This window comes from Lates calcarifer, linkage group LG11 (assembly GCF_001640805.2).
Source record: "Lates calcarifer isolate ASB-BC8 linkage group LG11, TLL_Latcal_v3, whole genome shotgun sequence".
Lineage (NCBI taxonomy): Eukaryota > Metazoa > Chordata > Actinopteri > Centropomidae > Lates > Lates calcarifer.
Window position 1 is genome coordinate 16,401,086 of NC_066843.1, and position 25,355 is coordinate 16,426,440.

The 25,355-nt window shown below is 44.4% G+C and overlaps 1 protein-coding gene across 1 annotated transcript in view; it reads left to right on the top strand.

Annotated features, from left to right (window-relative positions):
• Positions 1-3,096: 3,096 nt before the first annotated feature.
• The window catches only part of tnrc18 (trinucleotide repeat containing 18), a 43,894-nt gene continuing 21,635 nt past the window's right edge, over positions 3,097-25,355 (top strand). Inside the window, exons 1-5 of the mRNA XM_018667667.2 lie at positions 3,097-3,267; positions 4,929-5,272; positions 17,403-17,543; positions 20,744-20,848; positions 21,274-23,229. Of these exons, the coding sequence (XP_018523183.1) occupies positions 5,065-5,272; positions 17,403-17,543; positions 20,744-20,848; positions 21,274-23,229 (2,410 nt within the window). The 5' untranslated portion in view covers positions 3,097-3,267; positions 4,929-5,064. The remainder of the gene's footprint in view (positions 3,268-4,928; positions 5,273-17,402; positions 17,544-20,743; positions 20,849-21,273; positions 23,230-25,355) is intronic.

The following is a 25,355-nucleotide window of genomic DNA, read 5'->3' on the forward strand; positions in this document are numbered from 1 at the left end:
TAGCAGCCCCATCTTGAGGTGAGATGTGCTTGAAGGGTGGGTGCTTATGCAGGAGGACATCGTCCTGTAGTTATTTATTTATGTATTTCTTTTCCAGAGAGGAGTGGACCACCACCACCACCACCACCACCACCACCCCAGCTGAATTAATCAATGCCGTCTCTGTGCTCCGTCCCCTGTGGGTTAACACAGCCACATGCCTGGAGAAAATCAGATAGTCTGGCCGCCAAATCAAATCATTTACCTGATCCTTCAACTGATAGGACAGAATTAACCCAAAACCTCAACAATGATATTTGGGCAGGCACGCGGCTCGAGGTTGATGTGAGATATGGTGCTCAGGCCAAGATAAGAAGGCAAACAAGATGGGAAAGAAAGAAAAACACAAGTAGACTAAAACAGAGTCGAGGATAACAAATGTTCTCACTGTACAATCTTTGGTTCACAGAATAAATTTCATGTTAGCGGAATGAAAAATTGGCTGTGGTATTATATTGACTCAGCAGTGTTTAAGTAATAAATCATGGTTTTTCAGTACTTTTCCACTGCAGCCCCACATAGAGGACAAGCTTAGAGCTTAAAGTTGGACCATCCTCAAAGAACCCAGTTGGTGTATAGGCTATAAAAAAACATAATCTACCAAATGGTCCCATCTGTTCCTGCAGTAAACCGTCACTGTGAGAAGCTCTAACCTAGAAATAAACAGATAGTGGATGGGTCTGTTATTATTATCCAATGACGAGGGCGAGAACCTGGATATACACCACACATTGTGCTACTGATAGACTCGTTGCTGCTGTATGTGGACAGTGCAATGAGGAATTCTGAATTCATTTTTATTGGGTTATTTTGGTTGTCAGGCTCTAATAATTTAGGACTGTCACAGCATGTGGTGAACAAAATTATTCCATTAAACTTAAGTTCATGTTAAATGTTGCCGAATGAATTTGTAAAGCATGCGTCCCAATCATTTATGGATTTAAATGTGTTGAGCTTTTTTTATCTGAAGGAATTATGACTTAGCTGTTTCATAAAAGTGTAAGAAAACCACCACGACCCTCAGCGACCCATGTAGCCGCCATACCCACCTCAAAGTGGAGATAACCCCCCACGAGCACCGCGGTATTTGACATGGAAAAAACAACAACGAGAAGATGAAACCTGTCTCACGCTCGCAGGAGTGAAAAGAGAGCAACAATGGGGCCTTAATCTGAAGGCATTGTCTGAATTCCCAGTCGGAGCGATTTGGAGAACAAAGGCCGGCTCGGTCGACCCGGGACGGGACACTACTCTGATCTCCGCCTGGTAATTCCCTTCCCGGGGTCCCGTCGGGGGTGACAGGCGCTGCGAGCAGACAGGTCAGCGGGGTGAGGGCTGCCGCTGAGCGGCTTCGTCTTTTCCCTCAGCTCGGTGGTAATGTCGTCCGAACGGGCTGAGACAAAAACACAGAGGTGTGACCACCGGAACACTGGGCGACCAGTCAGCGGGCACATGTCTCCGCTGCTGCTGCTGCTGCTGCTGCTGCTGGCGTGTGTGTCCGTCGCTGCCGTTCAGAGCAGCCTCCGCCGTACCCTCTCCCTCTCCTTCAGCGATTTGGTCTCCGTTGAAGCGCTTCCTTTTCCCTACCGGAGGGTCGCCTTGAAACCGATACACTGTCAGAAGGAGGGGCTGGAGAAGTGGAGGGGCTGGAGGGGGTGGGGGTGACAGGGGCAGCTTGAAACCGTCTCAGATTTTTTTAATCAACATTTTTTGCAACTATGTAACACGGAGCGGCTTACATTAAAGCAAAACTTATGGATAACAACAAATCCGCGAGAGTCAGGTTATACTGCGCAAGAGGAGGAACAGGGAGGTCATGTCAGATGGGTTTTTAGAGCCCCAGTTCACACCAAAGGTCGACCCCCCCCACCACCTCCTCCTCCTGAATTTTAGCATAATAGCACTAAATGAGCACGCCACTTTTTCCTCCCCTTCTAATGCAAATGTATGCGCCCACCCCTCTCAGACTCTATCCACATTATGCCCGAGGAGACATCCAGCGCTGCTTCACCTACAGCCTGTTTTGGTACATTTGCATACCGAAAGAAGGCCATTATTCCTCGGTGAGAAACTGTGTGGGGCGGATCAAAAATGTGGCGGTCATGAAGGCGACCACAGTGACAAGTCTCAGTGTGTTTATGGCTGGAATGAAGAAGGTCCAGGATGCCTTTGGTCAGTGACACACAGTGTCAGACTCACTGTAACTGTCACTATGCCTCTTCATACTGTCTCTCCCTCCATATTGAACTCTTCGCGGCACAGGCCTCAACTTTGTTGCATCAATATGTGTTTTTTTTTTGTTTTTTTTTTTTTTGCTCCCAACATGTTTCTTTTTTCACTCACTCCAGCTTTTCCTGTAACCATATATCCATAGTAATTGGCCTATTATGGTTTGTCTAGGGTCTGCCAATAGGGAAACAACGCCCAAACTGCGGTCACTTAAATGAAATAGAATAATTGAATTAAAAATGAATTGAAGAATGTTATCTCAAGTTTTGATTTTGATGATGGAGGTCGCATTTCTTTCCCTCTGGAGGGTGAGAGCCGGTGCAATGGAAAGTAATTGACTTGAGTAATTATTCACTGCTTTCTAGTAACTGAGGCCCACACTATATTAAAAACGAGTGCAATATTTCTGAGGGTAACAACGCCCCCACACTTTCCGCTTCCCAATCATTGAGCGTCTATTATAATCAGCGTGGAAATGGGTGAGGTGGTGGTGGGTCGCCGTGAAACTGGCCCCCACCACCATTCAAAAGAGAGAGAGAGAGAGAGAGAGAGAGAGAGAGAGAGAGAGAGAGCCACTGCTTGTTTTGATCACTCAGTCTTGAAGGGAGAGGGGACCTTGAAACGGCTCAACCTCCTTGCTCCATAATTGGTTTTATAGTGCTGGCGATCGGCCAGTGTTTTTCTTTTTTTAAAAAAAACACTGGGGACTTTTGATTGACACTTGGTGCAGCCAATCAGACCGCGACTGTGTAAAACGTCCTGGGCTGGGCTGGGGTTGGGTGGGAGCGAAGGAGAGGGGCGGGGCTTGCAAAACAATGCTGTGTTTCATTGCTGAGGAGTTTACGGACGCGTCAGGGGCTTTCTCCCCCCCTCAGTTATCCCCCAGTTTACCTTCGGACGAGCCTGTAATGGACTATTCCAGTTCTCCCAGCAACCTGGACGGATTTTGAGAAACGTTTGCATTTTTAGCTCCTTCCTTAAAAGATTTTCTCCATTCAAGTAAGCGCTCGGCATGTTTTTTTCTTGTTTGGTCTTTATTTTTCCAGCCAAAATGCCAGAGTACTCGGTGTTTTAAAATATAATTCGGTGTGTAAATGTGAGCGAAAAGGGCGCGGAGCTTTGCATACGACATTTTGTTTTTTTTTGGGAAGCTGTTGTCGGAGTGAAAACCCCACTCTCGAGACGTTTCCTCCGAGAAAGTTTTGTGTGTCGTTAATGGAACCGTGAAAAGTTTGAAACGTGGCTGAAATGCCGAGCTCCTCCGCTGCCGTGCCGCATGGATCACAGCCCGATAAGGATACAGTCTAACTAACCACCAGAGTCTCTTCTAGAGCGCTTAGAGGCAACATTTGTGTCTGGTGTGTTTTTGTAAAAGGGGGAAAAAAGGTTTATTGTGATTTCTGAACGAGCCATTCTTCAGATCCCGCCCGCCTGAATATCACGAGTCATTGCTGTAATGTGTTTGCTTGCAGCCTTTGAAGGTTAACTCGACTTTCGCCTTGTTTGTTTTTTAAACTTAATTTAATTTAACTTACACTGTTTAACTAGTGTTTATTTTCGGTCAACGCGTGAAAAATTGTCAAAATCCACAAGACGCCAAATTGTTATCTCCGTGTTGCCTGCGGATAAAGTCGCAATTGCTTCTTCTTATTGTCCTCCGTAAAGTAACTTTTATTCTATTTTTGTGTATTTTAATATCACACATGCGGGTGTCTTCGAAGATTGTATTTTACGAGCCTTTTTTCAAAATGGTTTTTAAAAGATCTTTTAACAGATTAAAGACGCATTGCTCCGGTCAAACTGAGTTATCCGTCGATTAATGGTGTAAAACACACTATTATATTTTAATGTTGGTACAAACTTTGGTCTAGATGGTGAACAGTCGATAGCCCGGTTATTAAATGGGGTTTTAGTTTTTAAACTGTGGACTGAAGTGTTTACGGGTTGGGTTTTGATTTCTTTCCTTGGGCAGCACCCATGTCCAATTGCGAAGTAGCCCGGACTAAATTCGCCTCTGTGGGCAACAAAACACCGCTAACCCCGCTGATTAATGATGCAGGCTTTTGCAACCTTATTTATTTTTAACCCGTTTGAAATTTATATTTGATGCGCCTCCAGTATTTATGGTGTATTGGTTTACACGGCGAACTCGGCCCCATAGCCCGCAATGCTGGTTTACGGTTTAAGAAAACGGCTGGGTAATCTGAAAAGGTAGAATAGGTTATTAAAATTTGACGGTGGGCCATGATTGTCCATCGCAGGGTCGCGGGTTGTTTTCACGGCCGGGGCAGAGCAGCTGGCCGCCCCTCTCCTGCTTGTGTTTCCCTGGGAAGCGGAGCCCCGGAGCGACTGCCTGCTCGGTGTGCGGTGGGGGTGGAGTGCTGCCAGTCTAACATTAGATCATAATATTGTGGATATAAGTTAAAGCTGCACTAAGACCTGCAGTTAGGATACACCAGGAGCAACTCTCGTGGTCTCAATGTCGACCAGCTAATACTCAGCGTTTAGTTTTTGAAGTGGTTTTCCAAACTGCGTCATTGCACGTATGGGCCGCCTGTTCGCTGGAAAGAGGAGAAATCCTAAAACTACCAGCTCACAACAGTTTGCTCAGTCTGCCCTCAGATTGTGAATCAAGCGATTTTCTTGTTGTATTTTTATAGGTCAGCAGGATGGCTGAAAAGGAGCCCGAATCATCTGGAAAACTAAAGACATTATTATAGCCAGAATTGTCTTTTTCGGAATAGGGGGCCTATCCGAACGGACAATTTCTTTTTACAACTTTCCCCTCTGTGGATAATGGATGGCAGAGATTTTGGACCTCCCCGATCCGTCCACGTTCCACCTCCGTTGTTGGCGGGGCTCGCAATGGAGTCTCACCGACTCGGAGCAGCAGCAGCAGCCGGGAGGATCCCTCCCTCACCCGGTCACTTGGGCGCGAGTCATCCGCCGTCTCTCCACTCTGGAAAATTCTTGCCATCGGCCATTAACCTGCATCCACACCACAGTAAGTATAAGATGTTATAGTACTACATTGCTTTTGCCGTGGTTGCCACAAAAGCACAACCCGCATTTGATCAAATATTAACTTGAAATAAGGCTGCGGAAAAATGCGCAGAGTTTGTGGCAGCATGTGCGGTTATTATTTTGATGTCGCTATGCGGTGATCTGTGGGAAATGAACCCAGATGCAGGTTTCAGAAGGAGGAGTGGCTGCTATAAAGCTGTGACAAGTTTCAGATGCGAAAGTATGGCATCGTGTTAAGGATTCTCAGCCTTAGCAATGGGCAACGACAGCAGCGGAAAATTACTTGGCAGTTTCTCCAACACACACATCGTCGGGTTTTAAGGCATAACAGGGTTGACAGTTGAGGGCTGTGGTGTGGGTGTTGTTGCAGCAGTGTGTAGGTCAGGGTGCAATGGCTTTGGATTGCATGAGGACCATTACGCCGTCATTGCTGTGGGAGCAGATGAAGGTTGTGTTTAAATGTGTGTGTGTCTGTGTTTGTGAGAGTGGGGGGTGGTGAAGTTGTGACCTTAAGAGGAGGGATGACAGACCACTTCTTACCCTGTTGGGAGAAATTGCTGGAGTGTTTGTATGAGTGAAGAATGGCTGTGGTATCTGGAGTAAAAGCCACTCTCCTGGAACATTTGGCAAATGGCTGATGCTGCTTTTTCCTGCATTTGTACCAATTCTATTGGACATCCCCACTGCTGCCTCAAGTGGATCAGGGAATCTGTGTGAGGGAAAGAGAGAGAGGTTCTGTATGTGTGTGTGTTTAAATTAGTGTGTCAGTCTTAAACTAGATGGGTTTTATGTGTTTGGCCATTAAAAAAAGGTGTGGCATTAACCAGAGAGAGGCTCCTTATAGCATACCCCCATGTGTTTGTTTACATCACTCTCTACCTGCCTTCTGTGTGTGCGTGTGTGAGAGCAGCCAGCATTACCTGACTGCAGTCAGTAGATCATCCACAGTGTATGTTATTCCCTGCTGAGCTGGTGATTTTCCTTTTACTTTCACTGCCTGCACGGTGATCTCTGTTCCTGCTATTAGTAATGGAAGCCTTGAAATAACACCGCAGAAAAAGATAACATTGGATGTTTGCATATACAGTTTTGTGGTCAGTCACAGGGGAAAGTCAGAGCGCTGTTGTCAAGGTTCAAACCATATGTAGCATTTGTCTGCTGTGCCTTTTGGAAAAATGGAAAGTCTGACACAAACACTCTCATCGAGTTACTTACATCCCCCTGAAGTCATGTAGCTGCAGACAGAGATACAATTACAGTTTCTCTGGTTTCTTTTCAGAGGTAAACCCCGGAGATAATACTATTCCAGTTGAGCTGTGTATCCCCCCGTCCTTATCGCAGAGCGTGGGTTCAATGCAGCACTTGTCATTTGGAGCGCGAGGTACTAGAGGTCTAGTAAAGTGAGGCGGTGCTGGCAGGGTAGGGCTCTGATGAAGCGTTAATTTGACACACCGGCGGAGCCTACACACTCAACTCACGCACGCACATGAAAAGCTGTCAAGAGATGAAATCAACTCACAGCAGGGAGTGTTAGGATGATTGATGGGTGTATCGCGGCAAAGAGATGTGCCAGGGCGCAGTTTGTTGCAGCTAGTTGATCTGATTTTGTAGCTTTAGAATAACATGGAAATGTTTTCAGGTGAAATGATGAGATGTGTGGATTTACTATAAACCCTCTGCAACAACATTTGTTGGTAAAATGTGTCTTTGCAGTGGCAGCGGCAGCAGCAGTGTGTATCAGCTGATGTTCCTCCATTTCCCCTCCTGTGGCTCTGAAACAAGCTGAAAACTGCTTGTGGTGTGTGTGCAAACGTGCTTGTGTGGAACAACTTGATGTGTTGCCAGAGGGTGGGGGGGGGTTGTGAAGTGGAATTGACCCAACCACTGTTCCAGCCCAGATTGGCAGTTTAAACACTCCTTTAAAATGGGATACATTTTATTCTGCCCACACACTGACCTTCTCACTCTCTGACTCTCATCTCCCCTACGCACACTCGCAGCCTCCGCCCACTAAAACACACCACTGTACGACACAGGTCATTTAGCTTTATGGCGCTCCTCCATATCAAATCCCCACACATCACATTAACCAAACCCGATTGAGATCTCAGTCCCATGCTTGTAATAACACTATACAGCTCTGTTACATGATAATTACCCGGTAATTGCAAATGTTCATAATGTTCCTATTTAATTGCAATAAGCAGCACGAATCCAGCTCTCAAGGAGCCAGTGTGCAATCAGAGGAGCCAAGGCCACCCCACTACTGTTTTTGTTTACATGTATCTCATGGAATGCAAGACATTTTGTTGCACTGTTGTGTTTGGCTGAGCTCTTGATAGCAGGGTTGACTGTTTATAGCTGCCAACACACTCCTATTTCCCAGGAGTCTCCCTTATTTTCTTTTTTAGTTCAGTTTTAATAGGATTTCCACCTGACTTAATGGAGTAAAGTGTCACCTTTATTTCCACACCTCCAGGTTGCCAGGTGTGTGTGTGGCAGAGAGACAGATTAACATTTGTTTTAAATGCATTGTGAAGCTGAAAATGGTTTGTTGACATTTGTGCTGCTCGTACACTCTGCAGCAGAAAGGGACTTCCAATAAGCAAATCCTGCTCTCTCTACCCTGCACTACCTATTCCTCTGTATTCACACAGGTTATATCTAAACAGGAAAAGGTCTTAGTCACTGTTTATAGATGTAAAATGGCTGTAAATGGTCCTCTGTCTACTGGAGGTCTGCCGGTGCCTCCATCACCAGATTGAGGCCATCTGTCCTCTTCCCTCCCTCTCGCATCCGAGAGCAGCGGAGGTAGGACCTGCTGAAATGCGACTGCACAGAAGGAGACAAGGCCACAGCTGCTTTTTATTTCCAAAATTGTACTGTTGCTATTAAAGGCTGATGTGGTTGCATATTATTTTGAATAGTGTGCATCATAAATTAAGGATAAGCAAGGATTTTCATCTGTGTGAACTTTTTTCTGCTAAGCTCTCTTTGGCACTGCTTTTCCCAGATATCACTTGACAATGAAACTGTGTGTGACATCTTTTTCCTCTGATTTTGTCCAATTAACTACTCAGTTCTTATCTCTTCACACAAACCAACTAATGTTGCTGCAGCTGTGGGAAATGTAAGGCACAGGCCAGCTTTTTTCCGGGTGTTGAGAGCAGAAATTGTCGTAGGAGTGTGCATAAACCGAGCGCACTTTGAATCACTGTCATGTTTTATCCATTAGACATCTTGTAGAAGATTACTTTAACTGAATAAAATGACCATAGGAGTTTAGGAGTACAGTTTGGAACAACTGCATGCTTAGTGGGGCGAAAAAGACTTTCAGGGCGGCGTCCCTCATCCACAAGACTTAAGGGAAAACACGCCTGAACCAGCAACTTTTACTGCTCTTTTTTTCCATACGCATCACATTACTATATTTTACTGTTCACAAGGGAGTAGCAGAAGATGGGAGTGAGATGCAAAAGCAAATGTAGGTGTTGTGGCGAGTGCAGACGAGGGACGTCAATAGATGGAGATGAAAATTGCTCAAGACAAATGGAAAAGGAGAAACAAATGGGCGCGACCCCCAAGGTGGAAAGTGGTGTTTTTTGTTTTCGAAGGATAAGAGCTGAGGTTGTTGTTGTGTGTATGTGTGAGTGTGAGTGTGTGAGAGAGAGAGAGGGTACTGGTGTAGATGAGAGGATTGAGGTCTTGTGTATGGGAATAGGAGCATGTGATTGTGCTTAGTGCAGTTAGAGCTGGGGTTTCCCCCTGGGACTCTCTGCAGAGAGAAAGGAAGAGATTTATCCTGACCACAACACATTCATACACAGTTAGATAAATGCGGTAGCTCTTCAAATGTTCTCTCTTTCAGTCTCACACACACACACATGGGCACAGGAGTGTAAGTATAATTCATGCAGCTTGCGGGGCAGGTCAGGGTTGTCTTTCCTGATACCAATTTGTCTTCCACGCTACTTGGTTAAGTGTGTCTGTTTATGTTAAAATTAATGTGGTGAGTGTGTGTTTATATGTATTCAAGGCACAGACTCCTGTGTGTGTGGGTGGGTGTGTGTGTTTGAGAGAAGATGTGGTCCGGACACCCTCTCAGATTAATTGAATCTTTCAGGAGAGAAAACAGGCTCCTTAAGAGAAAGCACAAAGCGCTGTTGCCCTGCTACAATAAACCTGTCAGACACAGACAAATGACACACAGTCAGTCATACACGCACACACACGTGTACACACACACACACAGAACTGTCAACATAAGAGTGACAGTCCAGTGTGTGTGTGTGTGTGTGTGTGTGTGTGTGTGTGTGAGAAAACAAGCGTGCCATGGCATGTTGAAATACCCAAAGCATTAGCTAAGTTGTTCTCTCCGCCAGAGCCCTCCCTTTAACTCAAACAACACCCTCCGACACACAAAGGTCACACACTGCGTTGCGTCTGTCTGTTTGGCTGCATGTTGAGTCTCTACGTGTCCCGTTACATAAGGTTTGTAATATTCCTCCCAGGACACTCAGGTAAAATTCAGAATGCGCAGTGATGTGACAGAGACACAGAGAACAGGTTTTTTACAGGTGAGAAAAGTCACATTTGACTGTTTCTTAATTATGAGCCACCAAGGCGACCTGCACCTCCGACTGTTAACTGACATCTGCCACTGTGATTTAAAATTACTCTTTAATTTGCACACTTAATTTGTCCTTGCTGTGGTTTCTACTCTTTGCACCAGCAACCCAGGAACAGTCTCACTTAATTTATTAGTTAATCCTTATTTGCTTGTTGATAATTTTCATCATGATTGCTGTGTTTCTTATATGACATCATTTCCTGTCAGTCAGAACCTCAGCGGTTTTGTTTCCATTTTTAGTTTCTGATAAATGTTAAACCATAAACCGGCCAACCCTGTGTTACCAATATGCATATGGTTGTCACGTTTCCGTATGCCTTTAACTATGTGTGTGTGTGCGTGTTTGATTGCATCTGTGTGACGGTGCAACTGTGCATACCATTCTGTCCTGTGTGTGACACTGCATGATTGTGTGCTGCATGATGAGCGATCCCATTTGCTGGTATCGAGGTGTGTGTCAAAACAACAACTGTCGTCTTCACAGGAGATTTTCTGTGTGTGACAGCGCGGCACAGAGAGGCACGTATACACAAGGTGTATCCAACCGCCAGGGCAACTTTAGCTCAACTTTAGTTTCAGAGAGCTGTACGTCATAAAACACTCACTTGGTGTCTTGTCTGTCATTTGATTGAGGTGAATTCATTGACCTTTGTGTGACTAGTAGCTTGGTTTCAACTGAGATGGTTGAATTCCATTTAGTTTCAGTGTCCTGTTGCTGTCTCACCATCACTGCAGTGAATAAAGACTATTGCAATTTATAAACAAAAATAATACTAGTGTTGTGGCAGTTAGCTAAAGTCTGATTTCCAAGGCCACTTAATCAGTTAATCTGGAATTAGACAATTAACTGATTTGTTGAGTTCCAGAAAATTAATTATCATTTTGACAATAGTTTCAGTTCAAATAAAAATCGGTTCTTACATACCATTGAAAACGGAATATTTTGGGGTTTAGGACTGTTGGTCAGACAAAATAAGCCTTTTGAAGAAACCCTGACGATTGCTTTCTGTTATTTTTGGAGAATTTATAGCAAAAACAACTAATTAAGTAATTGAGAAAATAATCTGCAGATGTTCAGGTGGAGAAACATTGAGTGAAGGTTTATCATAATATCAAAGCAGGTGATTCTTATCCAAAAACTTGGTCTATTGCTGATGTTCTGTTCCTATTTACACCATGTTACATCATATAACATTTTTGCAGAAGTCTCTACATCACATTAGCACCATGTTCTTAAACTAAAAACTGCCCTACACCACTGTCATCAGTCATAAACTACACAAATCTAGTAATGTACCTGTCTGTATTCAAGCACTTAAAAAAAGTAGTTCATCCCTAATATTTTTTTAAAAATATACATGAACTCTTTTAAAAACTTAGAAATATTATAGATAAATTAAGAACATATATATCATATATGAAATGAAAATAACAGCAGTAACCAAAAATATTTTGGGAAATATACTCACATTTTCCCATCCGTCCTGTTGATGGATTTATTTGTAGCTCCAGTCCAGTGTTGCCATTTTAAGTCTAGTATATGGTCATTTTTCCCTATTTTTTCTTGCAGCTGTGCTTCTTGAACTCTTATGACATGTTTCAGTTTTTCCATGAAGTAGAGTTCAACAATTACTAGCCATTGCTCCTTTTGTCTGTGACACTTCCTTCCCATTTTTCCTCCCACTTTTTTTTATTGCTATTTAAAGTATTGTAACCAAACATGCCACTTCCTATTACACTTTCTACAAAGAAATTATAGAAGTAAAGTACCAAAGGACTCATAAGGACTCCATATCCTAGAATTTGTTGTAGCACTACGTTCATTTTCCAAAACACACTTATTTTCTTATTTGAGCGAGCCATGCCATATGATTCAAATGACTTTGCTATAAGGCTTTTGCCAGTGTATTTCCTTTTGCAAATATATTGTGTAATTTCTTTATAAACACAACAATACTACAAAGACACATCAGATATGAACACATTGCAGTCTGATTTGCGAAACTAAAAGTTGACATGTCGTAACTTGAACTCGTCATAGAGCAGAGGCGTTTGGAAGTGAACTTGAGAAACAGTTTGTGTTCAGCTTGAGCTCACAAACACACAAACAAAATAGTTTCCTCCAAACAACTCAAAACACAGGAAAACCAGACTCGTACATTTTGAAATCATTAACACACTTTAAACCACATGCAGCCCAAATGTACATGCTCGCACACAAAGACGAGTACAGTATCTGTTGCCTGTGTTTAAGAGAGGAGGACCTCTTTTTCTGCTTTACAGTCAGGATTAATGGTTACCAGTGTCAGTGTGCCAGTTAGCTGTGGCAGAGACAGAGAGCACAGCCGAGTTTTACTGTTTGAATGTTTTTCTTGCAGGGAATAAAAACCAGAGATCAATAGAGATTCCCCCCAGCTAACCCTGCTCTGAGTACCACTGATGGGTAACAGATGGGTTCACAGAGTGTGTGTGTTTGTGGTGTGTGTGTGTGTGTGTGGCAGACATTTTTACTGGAGGTTTTTTCTCCTGTATTTTTTTGTGCTTTTGTACATGTTCCAGTATTGTTTTTCTTCTTGTTTTCAGTCCATCTTCGATCAATTCTGCGATCAAGACTCTTGTTGTTGAGCTTGATTTTGCTGATTTTCACTGTGTGGGTGGGTGTGTGTGTGAGATTTGCAGCGGCGTCTCTTATCAGAATTGATCTTCAGCAGGCCTCCTCTTCTCTGATATCGAGATACGTTTCTTATGAGGATCTGAAAATGGAGGCTCAGAACGTGTTGGGAGTCAGAGAGCGTGTTTCTTGGCAACTCGCTTATCCCAATATGGCAAACTAACTGTCTTGTGAAGTGGGAGCCAAATGGTGTGTGTGTGTATGTATGTGTAGAGGGTGGGAAAGCGGGATGGAGTTGTGAAGGGAGAGAGAGGAAGGAAGGAAAGGGCAGAGAGAAAAAGAGAGGGAGGTAATGAAAGAGTAATTTCAAAACATTTAAAGAAACATTTCCCTCTCAGCTACCATTTGGATGTTGTTTCTGGAACGAAGAGAGCAAATGTTTTCCCTCGTTCTACCCCTCCCTTTTCTTCCTCCCTTAGACTGTTCAGGAAGGGGAAAAGGGAATTTGGGATTGTATTTTTTTCCTGATCACTGGCATGAAGCGTAACTGTGGACTGTCTGTAGCGCTGTGTGTGTGTGTGTGTGTGTGTGTGTGTGTGTGTGTGTGTGTGTGTGTGTGGACTCCACACACATGGAAAAAGGGCCTGTAGGCGGCTGTGATGCAGAGATTGATCCATACTCTAGTGGGGAATCTGTGCCTTGGTGTGTGTGAGTGTGTGGTTGTGTATTACAGAGACCCTGGTGTTTGGCCTGAAGGAATGGAAACTGCTGACATCTTTCCTGGGACCTCAACATCCTTGACAGGTGGTGGTTGTGAATGTATTCTATGTGAGTGTGTGTTTGTCAAGGTCTGAGTCTACGTTTTGTTCACCACACACACCAGGTAACAATTAGAAAATGGATTTGAGGTGGGGGTAATTTGTTAGAACAACACTGCTGGCACGTAGCCTGACACACTGGAGTGAAGGGTGGAAAGGTGATGGTAAAAATGGGTTTCTTTGTACTTTTCTTTATACCTCTTTGTGGTAAATAATATTACACCCACACAGATGAATAGTCAGGACATGACATCAGATATTTGACTTTGGCATCTAACATCCATAAACGCAACACATAGTTTAGTTTAACATGTTGTTGCTGTCCTGAAAAAAGCTAAACACACTAGTTTTTAGCTTTGTGACAGTGCCTTCTTAGCTAATCCAGTGAATTTTTAACATGTCTATTTATTTAAAGTTACAATGCTTAAGATTTCAGTGACATCTAAGCCAGTGTTTGATACACTGTTTTGTCAGGATTTTTAAGCAATAGCTATTAAATGTGTTTTACATTCTGTAATTACCTCTTTCTATAGCAGTTTGAGTTTAGTGGCGGACCCCGCCATTCATACACATGAGGGAAATGATGCAGCATGTAGTCCAGTGTTACTGTAATTTTATCTTATTGATTCCAGCCTCACTGATATCAGTCACTCTCTTACATTGGTATCAAAGCTGTATTAAGTTACTGCTAATGTAAACTAAACATTTCCTACTACAACTGCTTCACATTAAAAGCGTCAAGCTAGTGAAACACAGGGAGGCTTTTATTGTGAGGCAGTCACAGGGACCTCGGTGCACCAAGGTCACCAGCACTGATCATTCATCAAAAATGCATCTATATGACACAGTCACCGTCGGCATGTTTTGGCAACTGCTCAGTTTAAGGGAGGAATAGAACAATAAGGTGCAGCCATAGTGAGTTGTGAGGTAGTGTTGGATTTTGCGTGGCATGTAATCAGGTCATGGTCACTTGTTGGGGAAAAAGCCAAGTTATTGAGTAACATCTTTAAAAACAACCATGTTGCTTGTTTGGCTGCACTTTAAACATACCGTACACACCAGTTGCTCTTCTGTTTGAGGTATTACACCACTCTGGTTTGTACCACCACAATGCATAAAAGACACTTAATCCCTCTGTACTTTCTGAAATATTTAAAATGACCAATTTTGAGAGACTTAGGATTTCTTTGGTTAGTGCCTATTTAAAGTATGCTAATGAACAGGACATAGTAGATGATGGCAGTGAGACAGATGGTTAATTATCACCTCTGTGTATGAATAAGTCCAAACTACAATAATATATTGTACTATAAGAGTACACAGGTAGTAAGGACAACAGGTGTGTTTCCAACAGAAGAAACAACTGAAGAATAATCACAGACATTTCTGTGTGTGTGTTTTCATGCCTGTATATTCCCAGGAATCCGTGTGCATGTGTGAATTCATAGAGGCTTGTGTGTGTATGTGTGTGTATGTGTGTGTGGCTCCTGCAGTGTCTCTGACTCAAAGGGCATTCACTGCAAACCCACACAGAACTGTTTGCACATGTCAGTGATCATAACACGATGCAGTGCAGCCACTTAATCTATGCACACAGAAACTCTCAGTAAACACACGTGCAGTACAGACACACACACATGCAAACACAGAGGGGTTGAATAAATCTGTATCTAATAGGGACTTGGTGTGGAAGGATCCACCTACACAGTATTTTTCAAGGCAGGGAGAATAAAGGCACACTGCATTACTCCTGTATGTGTGTGTACACGCCTCTTGTTTGTGATTAATTGGAAAGCTGCATTTGCTATTGATTTAAAATCCAGCGTGTGTGTGCATGGGGGTGTGTGTGTGTGCGCACGTGCAGGCGCTGATGGACTGCGGTTTTAATGTACTGATTTAGATGCAGGGGAAACTCAGCAAGCACAGCATGTCTCTCAGATTCCCACAGGACTAATACAGAAACACACACACACACACACTCAGTCCCTTCCCCCTCGCCCTCATACAGACAGCACCCTTTCCCCTACACACATGGTTAGTTTTATCAGGGTAATGGCTGTGCAGTGCGTTCAGTAATGGGGCTGGGTGGGTGGGGGACCACAGCTAAACACGAAACCTTTTCCAGCTCTTAGAAGGTTGTGATTGGAAGAGGCAGTAATGGTTCAAGGGTTCAAAGTTTACTAATGGGCAATGGTGCACACATGCAGGGGATGGAGTCTAATAAAAACAAGACTAATAAAAACAATCGATAGCGGTATCATGTTGAGATATGAAATGTTTTATGAGGATTCACTCTGTCAGTGTTCAAGCGATGGAACTGGTTATAATGGTGAAGTGTGTGATGTCAACAGGCTTTGCGTTTACACATATCACGAAGAGCAGAGTGGATTATTTGTTCAAACTGAATAGATAGTTTTGGTTGGATAAACAGTTGTAGAAATATTGTCCTTCTTTCTCATCATCATCAAATTTGATGTGATGGAATGATGTTAATTTGAATTTAGTAAGTAAAAGTCCATTGGACTTGGGTACAAGTTCCCATCATTGATGTTCCTAGTATTAATTGTATTATTCAGATGGTCCCATGGTAAATGTGTTTCAGACGGTTAGAGGGTCGAGAATCTAGAATGTGAAGGAAATGCATTAAAACAGTTAAAGTCCCTGATGCTAAATATCTGCACGAAGTTTTAAGCAGTTGACAGATTTGATCCTAAACAAGCCTGAATCTGCCAGAGCTCGGTACTTACCCTGGCCCATTTATGACCTCAACACTGTACATTATATGTTTGTAATTTAATCATACAGCAAATCTTACGGGAAACGATAAACATTTATTTTTTATGAGTTCTGCAGCAGCAAGTTGCATCTTCAGTGGTATTTTATATGATCCAACTGATGTCTACTTTCTGGCTGGAATGATTAAATATTTGCTTCGTTCTGAATGAAACCAGCTTTAAATTTCCGCTGACCGCTCAACTCTGCTCTTCTTTACTTGATGTACGTTAAGTCTGCTGCACAGGCCGAGCCAGAAGTCAGTGCTGTCTGTGGAAATACTGGATTTAAACTTTTAAACTTTTAAAAGGCATTTTGGTCAAATATAGTGAAGAATGCAGCACATTCTCAAGTTTGAGCAAATGGGAGGATTTGCTGGTTTTCGTCATATTAAAGTAAATTAAGTATCTCTGGGTGTTGATCTGACAAAACAAGACATCTGAAGATTTCACCTTGATTTATAATGAAAATAGATTTTAGTTTTATCCCTAGTATGAAGTGCTGAGGTCAGTAATGAGGATATATTCAACTTATGTCAGTATTAATAGGTAAATCAGACCCTGTGTATCGGCACAGAGTCCACTAGATAAAGAAACACACAGACCAGTACACTTTAATAAATATTAAACCACCCAGTGGTTGTAAATTGTCTCTTCAAAAACGTGATGGGAACAGATGTGTGTGTTTATTTGTCTTCTGGAGGATTTGAAATCAAATAGATCGTTTCTCGACTGAGTTACACCCACACATCAGTGGTTTACATGTGAGAATAACTTTGTCAGTTATATTAAGAGGGAGTCAAATCCTGAAGAGGAAAAATATCAGCACAGAGACAAATCTGTTAATCTGTATTTGCCAAGAGAGAGAAAGTGCCGGTTTGATCCAACAGGGTGGAGGCTACTTCCTTACTGCCACATCAAATCACTGCTTCCTCTCAGAGAAAGTGCCCTCAACATTACACCACATGGTTCCACTCCTGCTGTGACGATTGTGGTTTTAGACAGTGGTTACATTAACTGTCCTTTTCTTCGGAGGGCAGTCTGTCTGTGGTCTGTCTTGTTGAAAAGGAGTGCATGGTAGCTCGGTAATAATGTGATTACAACAGACTGCTTCAGCGTAGAAACATCAGCGTGTATTGATCACACACACACACACACACACACACACCACACACACAGGAATGTGACAGAATGTACAGTCTACATCGATCGTCTTTTGCGTTTATTAGTTTGCTTCTTGTGGTACGAGGTTGACTGACAGTCTTCATTCTCTTTCCTAGGTGATGCCTTCCCGACAGGCTCCGGTCCTTTCCTGTCAGGCTATCCGGGCCCCTCCCCCCTGACCTCTGACCCTGCGTACAGATCGGCCAATCCCAGCAGTCTGCAGATGGCTCAGCTCTGGGCATCACACGCACATGAAGGTAAATCATCATTTGCAGACGTTCACGCTTCTCTCTCTCGCTCTCTTTTCCTGCCTCTGTCCTCCTTTTCTGTCTCAGTCCACGATTCAAATGTTGAAGACACATGTGACATCATATTTTCATGACATTTCTCACAGTCCCTTTCTGTCCAATGCCCAGGAGGCTTGTTCCTCTTCTGTTCCTCATTGCTTACACCAGTGGGATCCTGTTCCATTTCTGTCTCTCTGCTGGTAGCTCTGCTCCTGGCTCTGTCCTAAATGTGTCTTGCTTCCTATGTCCACAACCAGTCTCTTTACTTTTCGCCTGTCACACATTACGGTAATCTATCTTCCTCTCTCCTGTTCTTTTTTTGAGCTTCCTGTCCAGTATGCACTTTGTCTCAGTCTGTCTCTGTAGCTCTCCTGCCCTACTTTTCTGCATCTCTCTCCTGACCTAGCTTATGAACACGGTATTGGACACAGGAAGGCGTAGACACACACACACACACACACACACATACACACACACACACACACACACATATATATATATATATATATATGCAGTATATTTATCTGTGTGTGTTTTTGTCCTCTACTTGGACCTCTCTGTCTGTGAGCTCTTGTTAAGGCCTGCTCAGTAAGTGATTGAATCTCTGTTCCCTCCTCATTCCCTCGTGTCCTTTTGTGTCTCCTTATCAAATCTCACTGGAGTAGAAGGTCAGATAGGAGGGAACACATCTCACTGTGCATTTTGGCAAGGTAAAGGGAGAAGGACGAATGGATTCCATTTAGGATTCATTTTAAAGCTGATTGCATCGCCTGTGTGACAGATCTTGTTCAATGTTTTCCAAACATAGCAAATCAGATTGTGTGTGATTAGCCCCCCCCCCCAAAGATTTTGTCTTGAGCTTCCCTTATTCAATTCAGGGACAGTTCAAGGGGGCAGCACTGACACTTGATTGCAACTATGGTAAATCCCCTATAAAACTACCTAAGCTAATTGAATGCTGGATGTAGTCTTAACTTTCTACTAGAAAGCAAGTGTATTTCTCAAAATGTCAAACTAGCCCTTAAACACAGTATTACATGCACACCCATGAATCCCCTGTGTGTGTGTGTGTGTGTGTGTGTGTGTGTGTGTGTGTGTGTGTGTGTGTGTGTGTGTGTGTGTGTGAAGTCAATTTGTATCCAGTGTGGTAAGGGTGGACTGGACAGGTAACCACAGACTGTAAATAGAGTCTTGTGTTGTTGAAGAAAAAATTCTAACCATAAATGGTATCAGAAACATTTTTTTAAGGAGGATGGCTTTAAATTATAGTTTTACATACACAAGTCAGTCACTGGCCCATCTGCTCTGAGTGTCTGCCCCCGCCAAGACACACCCTGTTTGACTTTATATTCAGCAAAAGAAGGCAGGGATAAAGAATGAACGGACTTCTGACGCTTGACTTAAAGTTTAGCCCGAATTGAAGCTTGAGTATCTAAAGCTAAGGAAGCTAAAACCCTCTGCTGGCTAAAGCAGCCATAGACTCCACTTGCTCTGATATGAATAGAATCCTTCACGGCCTAAGAGAGAGTCTTAATACCTGGTGGCTGGCTTTAATAGCAGCTAGAGTTACTGAAAGCTGGAGATGTTTCTGGGCAGCAGCTATGAGGAAGACTTTTGGATATGCCTGGGATGCACCGTAGCAGCACAGGAACCCCATATCAAAGCTGCTAGAGATCAAGGGTAGCTGTTAACTGTGGTTAAAGGAAGCTTTGCAAGAAACCAATCCCGCATTCCATTTCTCCCATCACATCATTCCTCTTATATTTCTGTCTCCCAATGCCTTCCTCTAACCACTTACACCCGCCTCCCCTGCCTTCTCCATTTCTGCCTCTCAAAATGGAGAGGAGGCAGATTTATACTCTTCATGCTGGAACGGCAGCGGCGTCTTTGATACTTCTTGGAACGGCCGGAGTGTGGGAACAGGGAATGTCTCACTCTCTCTGGGTGGCAGACTCTTTTTTGTTGTTGTTGTTTTTTTTTCTTTTTACTTGTGGCCTAACACAGTGACACAAGCCAGCGTCCGAGCCACAGCCAGCTCAGTCCTAACACAGAAATCCAGAGCATTACACCAGAGTGCAAGGCTTTGTCTATATTAAGATCTGGTCTCTGAGAGCAGCAGCTGGCTGACGGGCAGACTCTTGCCCAACACCAACCCCAGACAGACCACATGAACAAAACGAGTAATTGCAGGTGACATGGGGTCGACTGTAACAACTTTCTTAAAGCTTAACATGATTTAAAAATGGTAGTAGTTGATTCATTGATAAGTTAAGTGACAGAAATAAATCTGCAACTATTCTGATAGTCAGTTATGTCATTTGTAAAGTAAAATGGCAAAAAGTCAACAGTCACAGTTTCACCAAATGTGAATCTTCTCTGTTTTAGTCTTAGTTTTCTACAGAATGCCTTGGGGTTTTTTTTTTTGTTGGTCAGACAAAGCTAGACATTATAAGATGTGACCGTGGGAAAATGATGACAATTTATAGAGCAAATTATTGATTTATAAAATAAAATTTGTAGTTTAACTGATAATAAAGAGAATCTGAATGTTCAGAGTGGGTGATCAGTCTGCCCTCATTGATAAAAACGGTGTAGACAAAACCTTAAAAACAGCAACACATATTAGTTTTATAGGTGGTTGCTTTGTGGAATGATGCAACAATGTGAAATCCAGCCTCAGTTTTTTCCCCTCATACAGTGTTCACAGTGATGTTGATGGTAATGATTACTCATCACTTTCAGGTGGATGTAAGTTCGGCTGCAACCAGCAATTATTTTCATTATCAATGAGTCATTAATGATTATTTTCTCAGTCCTTTCATCCATTAAATTAAAAGAAAGAAAAACAGTGGAACAAAAGACTGATCACAGAATCCAGGGTGATGCCTTCAGATGTCTTGTTTTGACAAGTAACATCAGTTTGCAGTGATATAAAATCTTCACAGTACAGAAACTGAATTTATAAAATAACTGAAACAATCAAACTATTATCAAAATATCTCACTGACTGTAGTAGATGTTTTTCTACACTCTCCAGAGGTTGTCCTAATTCTCCAAATGGCACTCATAAAAAATTCAAGGAGGCCACGATATTTACATTATTGATGTATCACTGATGTATTTTGCTTAATCTGCAGTGGATGACATGTTCTGTGTTTGTGTGTCTTCAGGCTACCCTCCGCTGCCAAGCAGCCTCTACTCCAGCCCCTACCTGTCCCTGGGGCACCTCGATCCCCCCTCGCTCTCCCAGCACCCTCTCTACGACTCACATAAAGGTCAGTCACTGTCACCAGCCACGTCCATTTAGACAAATGGCTGAATTTAGAGAACATATTCTTTCATATCCTGAGGTAATTCAGTGGTAGTAGTTCTTGTGTTAACTCTTCATTTTAGTGAGAGGAGCCACAGTTAAATGTGGAACTGGGCCAAACCTGCAGCCAGGAAGGGGCAACGTTTGGCTGACAGGTGGACCAGTTTTGACCCTGGTTCTTTTTTTACTTTCTTGCTATGTTAAGCACTTTTTTCTTCTCTTCCTTGGTTATGGCTGTTGCAGATCCACCGTAGGTCTTTTACTGTTGCATTTTTTAGCAAGTCACCATTTAAATATTTATTACGTTCTCCTCTGCCTGTGCTCTGCAGCATGGATTCATTTTATCACCTCTTTCAACTGTGTGTGTGTTTTATGTTTTGTATTTTATAGAGGGTTTTTACCTGCCAGCCTCTTTGAGCCAGTCACCGCTCCATCCTCCGGCTGCACCCCCAGCCGCCCCGTCCAGCTCCACGCCCCCTCAGAGGACGCCACGGGATTGCGGTAGAGACCGGCCCTACCGGGGGGAGAGGGAGAGAGACAGGGAGCGAGAGCGGTCGAGAGAGGAGCAGCGGCCACACAGCGTGGTAGACCTGACGCAAGATGGGAGGAGCGAGGAGGACCGCCGGGCGAGGAGCGGAGACCGGGAACGAGAGAAAGAAAGGGACCGGGACATGGAGAGAGACAGAGACAGAGACAGCTGGTCTTTCCATCCTCACCTCCACCAGCAGAAAACACACTCTCACCCCTCCACAGTGGAGGCCAGATCCAGGCCATCACCTCCACAGCCCTCCTTCCCTCCAGGTGGGGGCATGGGCAGGTTCCATGGACCAGAAACTGACAGAGGGGGTCGGGATGAAGAGAGCGGCTCTCGACCCCATCACAACCATAACTCTAACGCTAACTCAAACAACTCAAACTCTCAATCAGACAGACAGAGGAGGAATGACTCTGTGGCCACGTCAGCTGGGACCCTCCACATCTCCTACGTCCTTCCCCCGGCGCTCCAGCCCTCTGTTGCTGGTCCGCCCCACCCCTCCACACCCAGAGAGCCTATCAGAGAGCAGCGAGTCAGTGCACCGACATATGTGCCTTCTGTGGAGGTTTATGACGAGCGGGTCGGGCCCATCCAGATTGCCTCACAGGCCCGTGACAACAAACACAGTGACAAACACCGAGACAGAGAAAGAGAGCGAGACAGAGAACGAGAGCGGGAGAGAGACAGAGAGCGTGAACGGGAGCGAGACAGAGAACGAGAGCGGGAGAGAGACAGAGAGCGTGAACGGGAGCGAGACAGAGAACGAGAGCGGGAGAGAGACAGGGAGCGTGAACGTGAGAGAGACAGGGAAAGGGAGAGCTACAGGTTTCCTGAGAGGAGCCTGATGGATCATCCTCGACTCTCCCAGTCTAGCGAACCAAGCAATCAAAGAGAGGAAGGTTCTGTCATTTGTTCCAATGGTTCCATTGGTAAACGAGGCCAGGACACATTGTATTCCTCCAGTCAATCAAGGTTCAGCCCAGAAACCAGGGACATCTCTAAACACTCAATACGATTGGGTATAGAGCGGGCAGGGGCAGAGCCTAAGTGGAATAATATCAGCCCATTGGCTAACTATGCCACAACTCACATGGCTGCTCTGGCGGCCCAACACGGACACACACTCTCCTCACCCCACAGCCAGCCAACACACACACAAATGTCCCATTCCCCCCACACAACTCACCGGTCCAACAATCACCCACACTCCCACAGCCATTCCCCCCAGACACACCCCTCCCAACACGGACATGGGCGCGCAGGTGAGGAGGGGAGTCAGAGACGCTACCTGGACCCATCAGCTCTCTACCGACCTGGGGGGTCACTTGCGGGAGGGTCTGGAGGTGGAGAGCGAGGTGGGGGAACTGGCTCTGACCCCACAGAGGTTTCAGCCATGCAGAGTCTGATTAAATACAGTGGAAACTTTGCTGCTGAAAGCTCCGGGTCTTCCAGGCACGCCGCGGACGGCCGAGGGCCTTTTGGGGGTCTGGGTAACATTGGCATGGAAGCTGAAAGGGAGAGGGAAAAAGAAAGAGAGCGGGAAAGAGAAAGAGAGAGGGAGAGAGACAGGGAAAGGGTAGCGGTTGGACCAGGTGGCTCAGGAGCGTTGAGGGTCCCTCCCCAGCTGAAGAGAGAGCAGGAGCGGCCGGACAGCGCCCGCTCGTTTGGCCGGGAGGGCGAGGGCGAGGTGCGCCACCCTCCAGTTGGCATTGCTGTGGCTGTGGCCCGACAGAGAGACAGTGGGAGCAGCAGCAAACCAACCACTGGACCTTCAGACACACAGAGACCCCTGCTGCAAACAGCCATCAAAGGTAATCATGACTTATTATGCAAGATGTGATAAACACATTCTGCCCGTTTTCTGTGTTTTCTTTCATGCGACTGATTGAGGTAAAAATTAAACTGAAAATTGAATTGCTGCTGTGATAACATGAATGAAGAGACCACCGATGTTGTCATTGGCTAAAGGCTTGAAAAACCTGCAGGAAGTTCACTCAGCTGATCACACAAGTCATTCCATGTTTGATAGTTTGTGGCGAGTTAAATCAAGTGTACTTAATATATTTGAAACATTTTTCTAATGCATTTCCTGCTTCTGCTTTCGACTCTCCACTGAACGGTACTGCAGGGAGCATAGATCCCCTTAGTTAAATGAACCAAGAACAAATGATTCCTCATTTTAGTTTCCATGAATAATGGAGGATTCATTTTCTTTTGGATCAAAGTCATATTTCCTCAGCCTCCTGTTTGACTTTGAGGTGTTCATGTATGTAACGTGACTAGAATGGTGAGAAATCAAACTTTTTTGCTAATCATGTCATGGGATGTATTTCGTTGAAAGGCTCTTTTTGGCAAGTCACTTGGCTCTCTGCGCTGCATAGCAATTCCTGCCATAGTACTCACTATTCTTGGACGTCAAGGTCATTCAGCAACAGTGCTCCCTCTCCATCTCTCTGTCTTTCCCCTTGTTTCAGTTTCTCTCCCTTCTTTTTTCTCTCAGCTCCATGCTTTTTCTGTCCTCCCACAGTTCAGCCTCTCTCTCTCTCTCTTTCTCTCTCTCTCTCTTTCTCTCTTTCTCTCTCTCTCTTTCTCTCTTTCTCTTCCTCTCACTCTTTTCATTTTGTTGAATGTCTCCCTCCTTCCCCTCCCTTCCTTCCTCTCTGAGAAGGTCTTTGTAGAGGCACTCCCTCCTTGTCCCACCTCAGGCCCCCTTCTCTTTCTCCACTCTTTTCTTCAGATCCACCTCCCCAACCCCACCTCCACCCTCTCTGCATTAAACATGTCATTACAGAGTGCAGCTAAAAGCTACAAACAAGCCTTGAATTACAATAAGACCATGGGTGCGTTGCTAAGCAATGGATCAGTCTTGAGAGTGACGGACTGCGGGTGTGTGTGTATGTGTGTGTGTGTGTGTGTGTGTGTATATGAGGAACTGTGTGTATTTGTGAGATACAGTGGATGCTTGTGTATCTGCATGTGCGTGTGCATGCACATGCATCCCCGGGGTTTATCCATTTCCTTGCTTGAGCAGAGTGATTGGTTTAATAGCATCAATCCCTCACGCTAAGAAGAGTTCTAAATAAACAGCAGAGGATTTACAGTGAAAATACAAATAGATGGATGAATGAATGAGTGGATAGATGGATTGGTAGATGGAGGGAAGCAGGAAGAAGAAGAAGGATAGGCTAATGATAAGAGATGGACAGATGGGCTTAGATCGATAGGTTGATAGACGGGAAGAGAGGGGTATGTCAGGAAGTAAAAGAAGTTGCGAGATGGTGTGAGATGGAGGGAAGACGAGCGATGGAGGAGTGGGGAGAGAGAGGGGGCGTGCAGCGCTAATCGCTGGCTTTCTGATGCAGGGAGGATAGCATGTGGGACAGGCTCCCTGTAACCTTGGTAACAGTCTTGAAACCTTTCCTGCGGAGCATGTCAGGGATTGTTAAAGTCTCTTGTCCCCTTTACAGGCTACACACACACACACACACACACACACACACGCGCACACTTCTAGAGCAGAACTGAAGGGTTCAGCACACTTGTATAAAACCTCTCTGCTGCTCAGGGACCTTCAGTCAGTGTTGATGAGATGGAAGAGGGTTAAAGGGAGAGAGCGCGAGGAGGAGATCCTCATGTTTATTCTGGATGGCTTGGTTGAGTGCCGCTGCTTTCCATCTCTTCCCTCCTTTTTTTTCTCTCTCCATCTCTGTCGTTTGCCGCTGGCCCTCATAGTAAGCAGGGTGGGTTTAAGACTCTGACTGTGTGTATAGTAAGGCTGCAGAGGAGATGTTCACACATTTCCTGTGGCACTAGACTAATAACTGATAAGAGCTGACACTCAAAGTGAGAGCTGTCACTCCATTTTTGTGTGTGTGTGTGTTTGTACAGTATGAGTGCACACACTCTTTGTGTTCAGGCCACAGCCCAACATCGTATT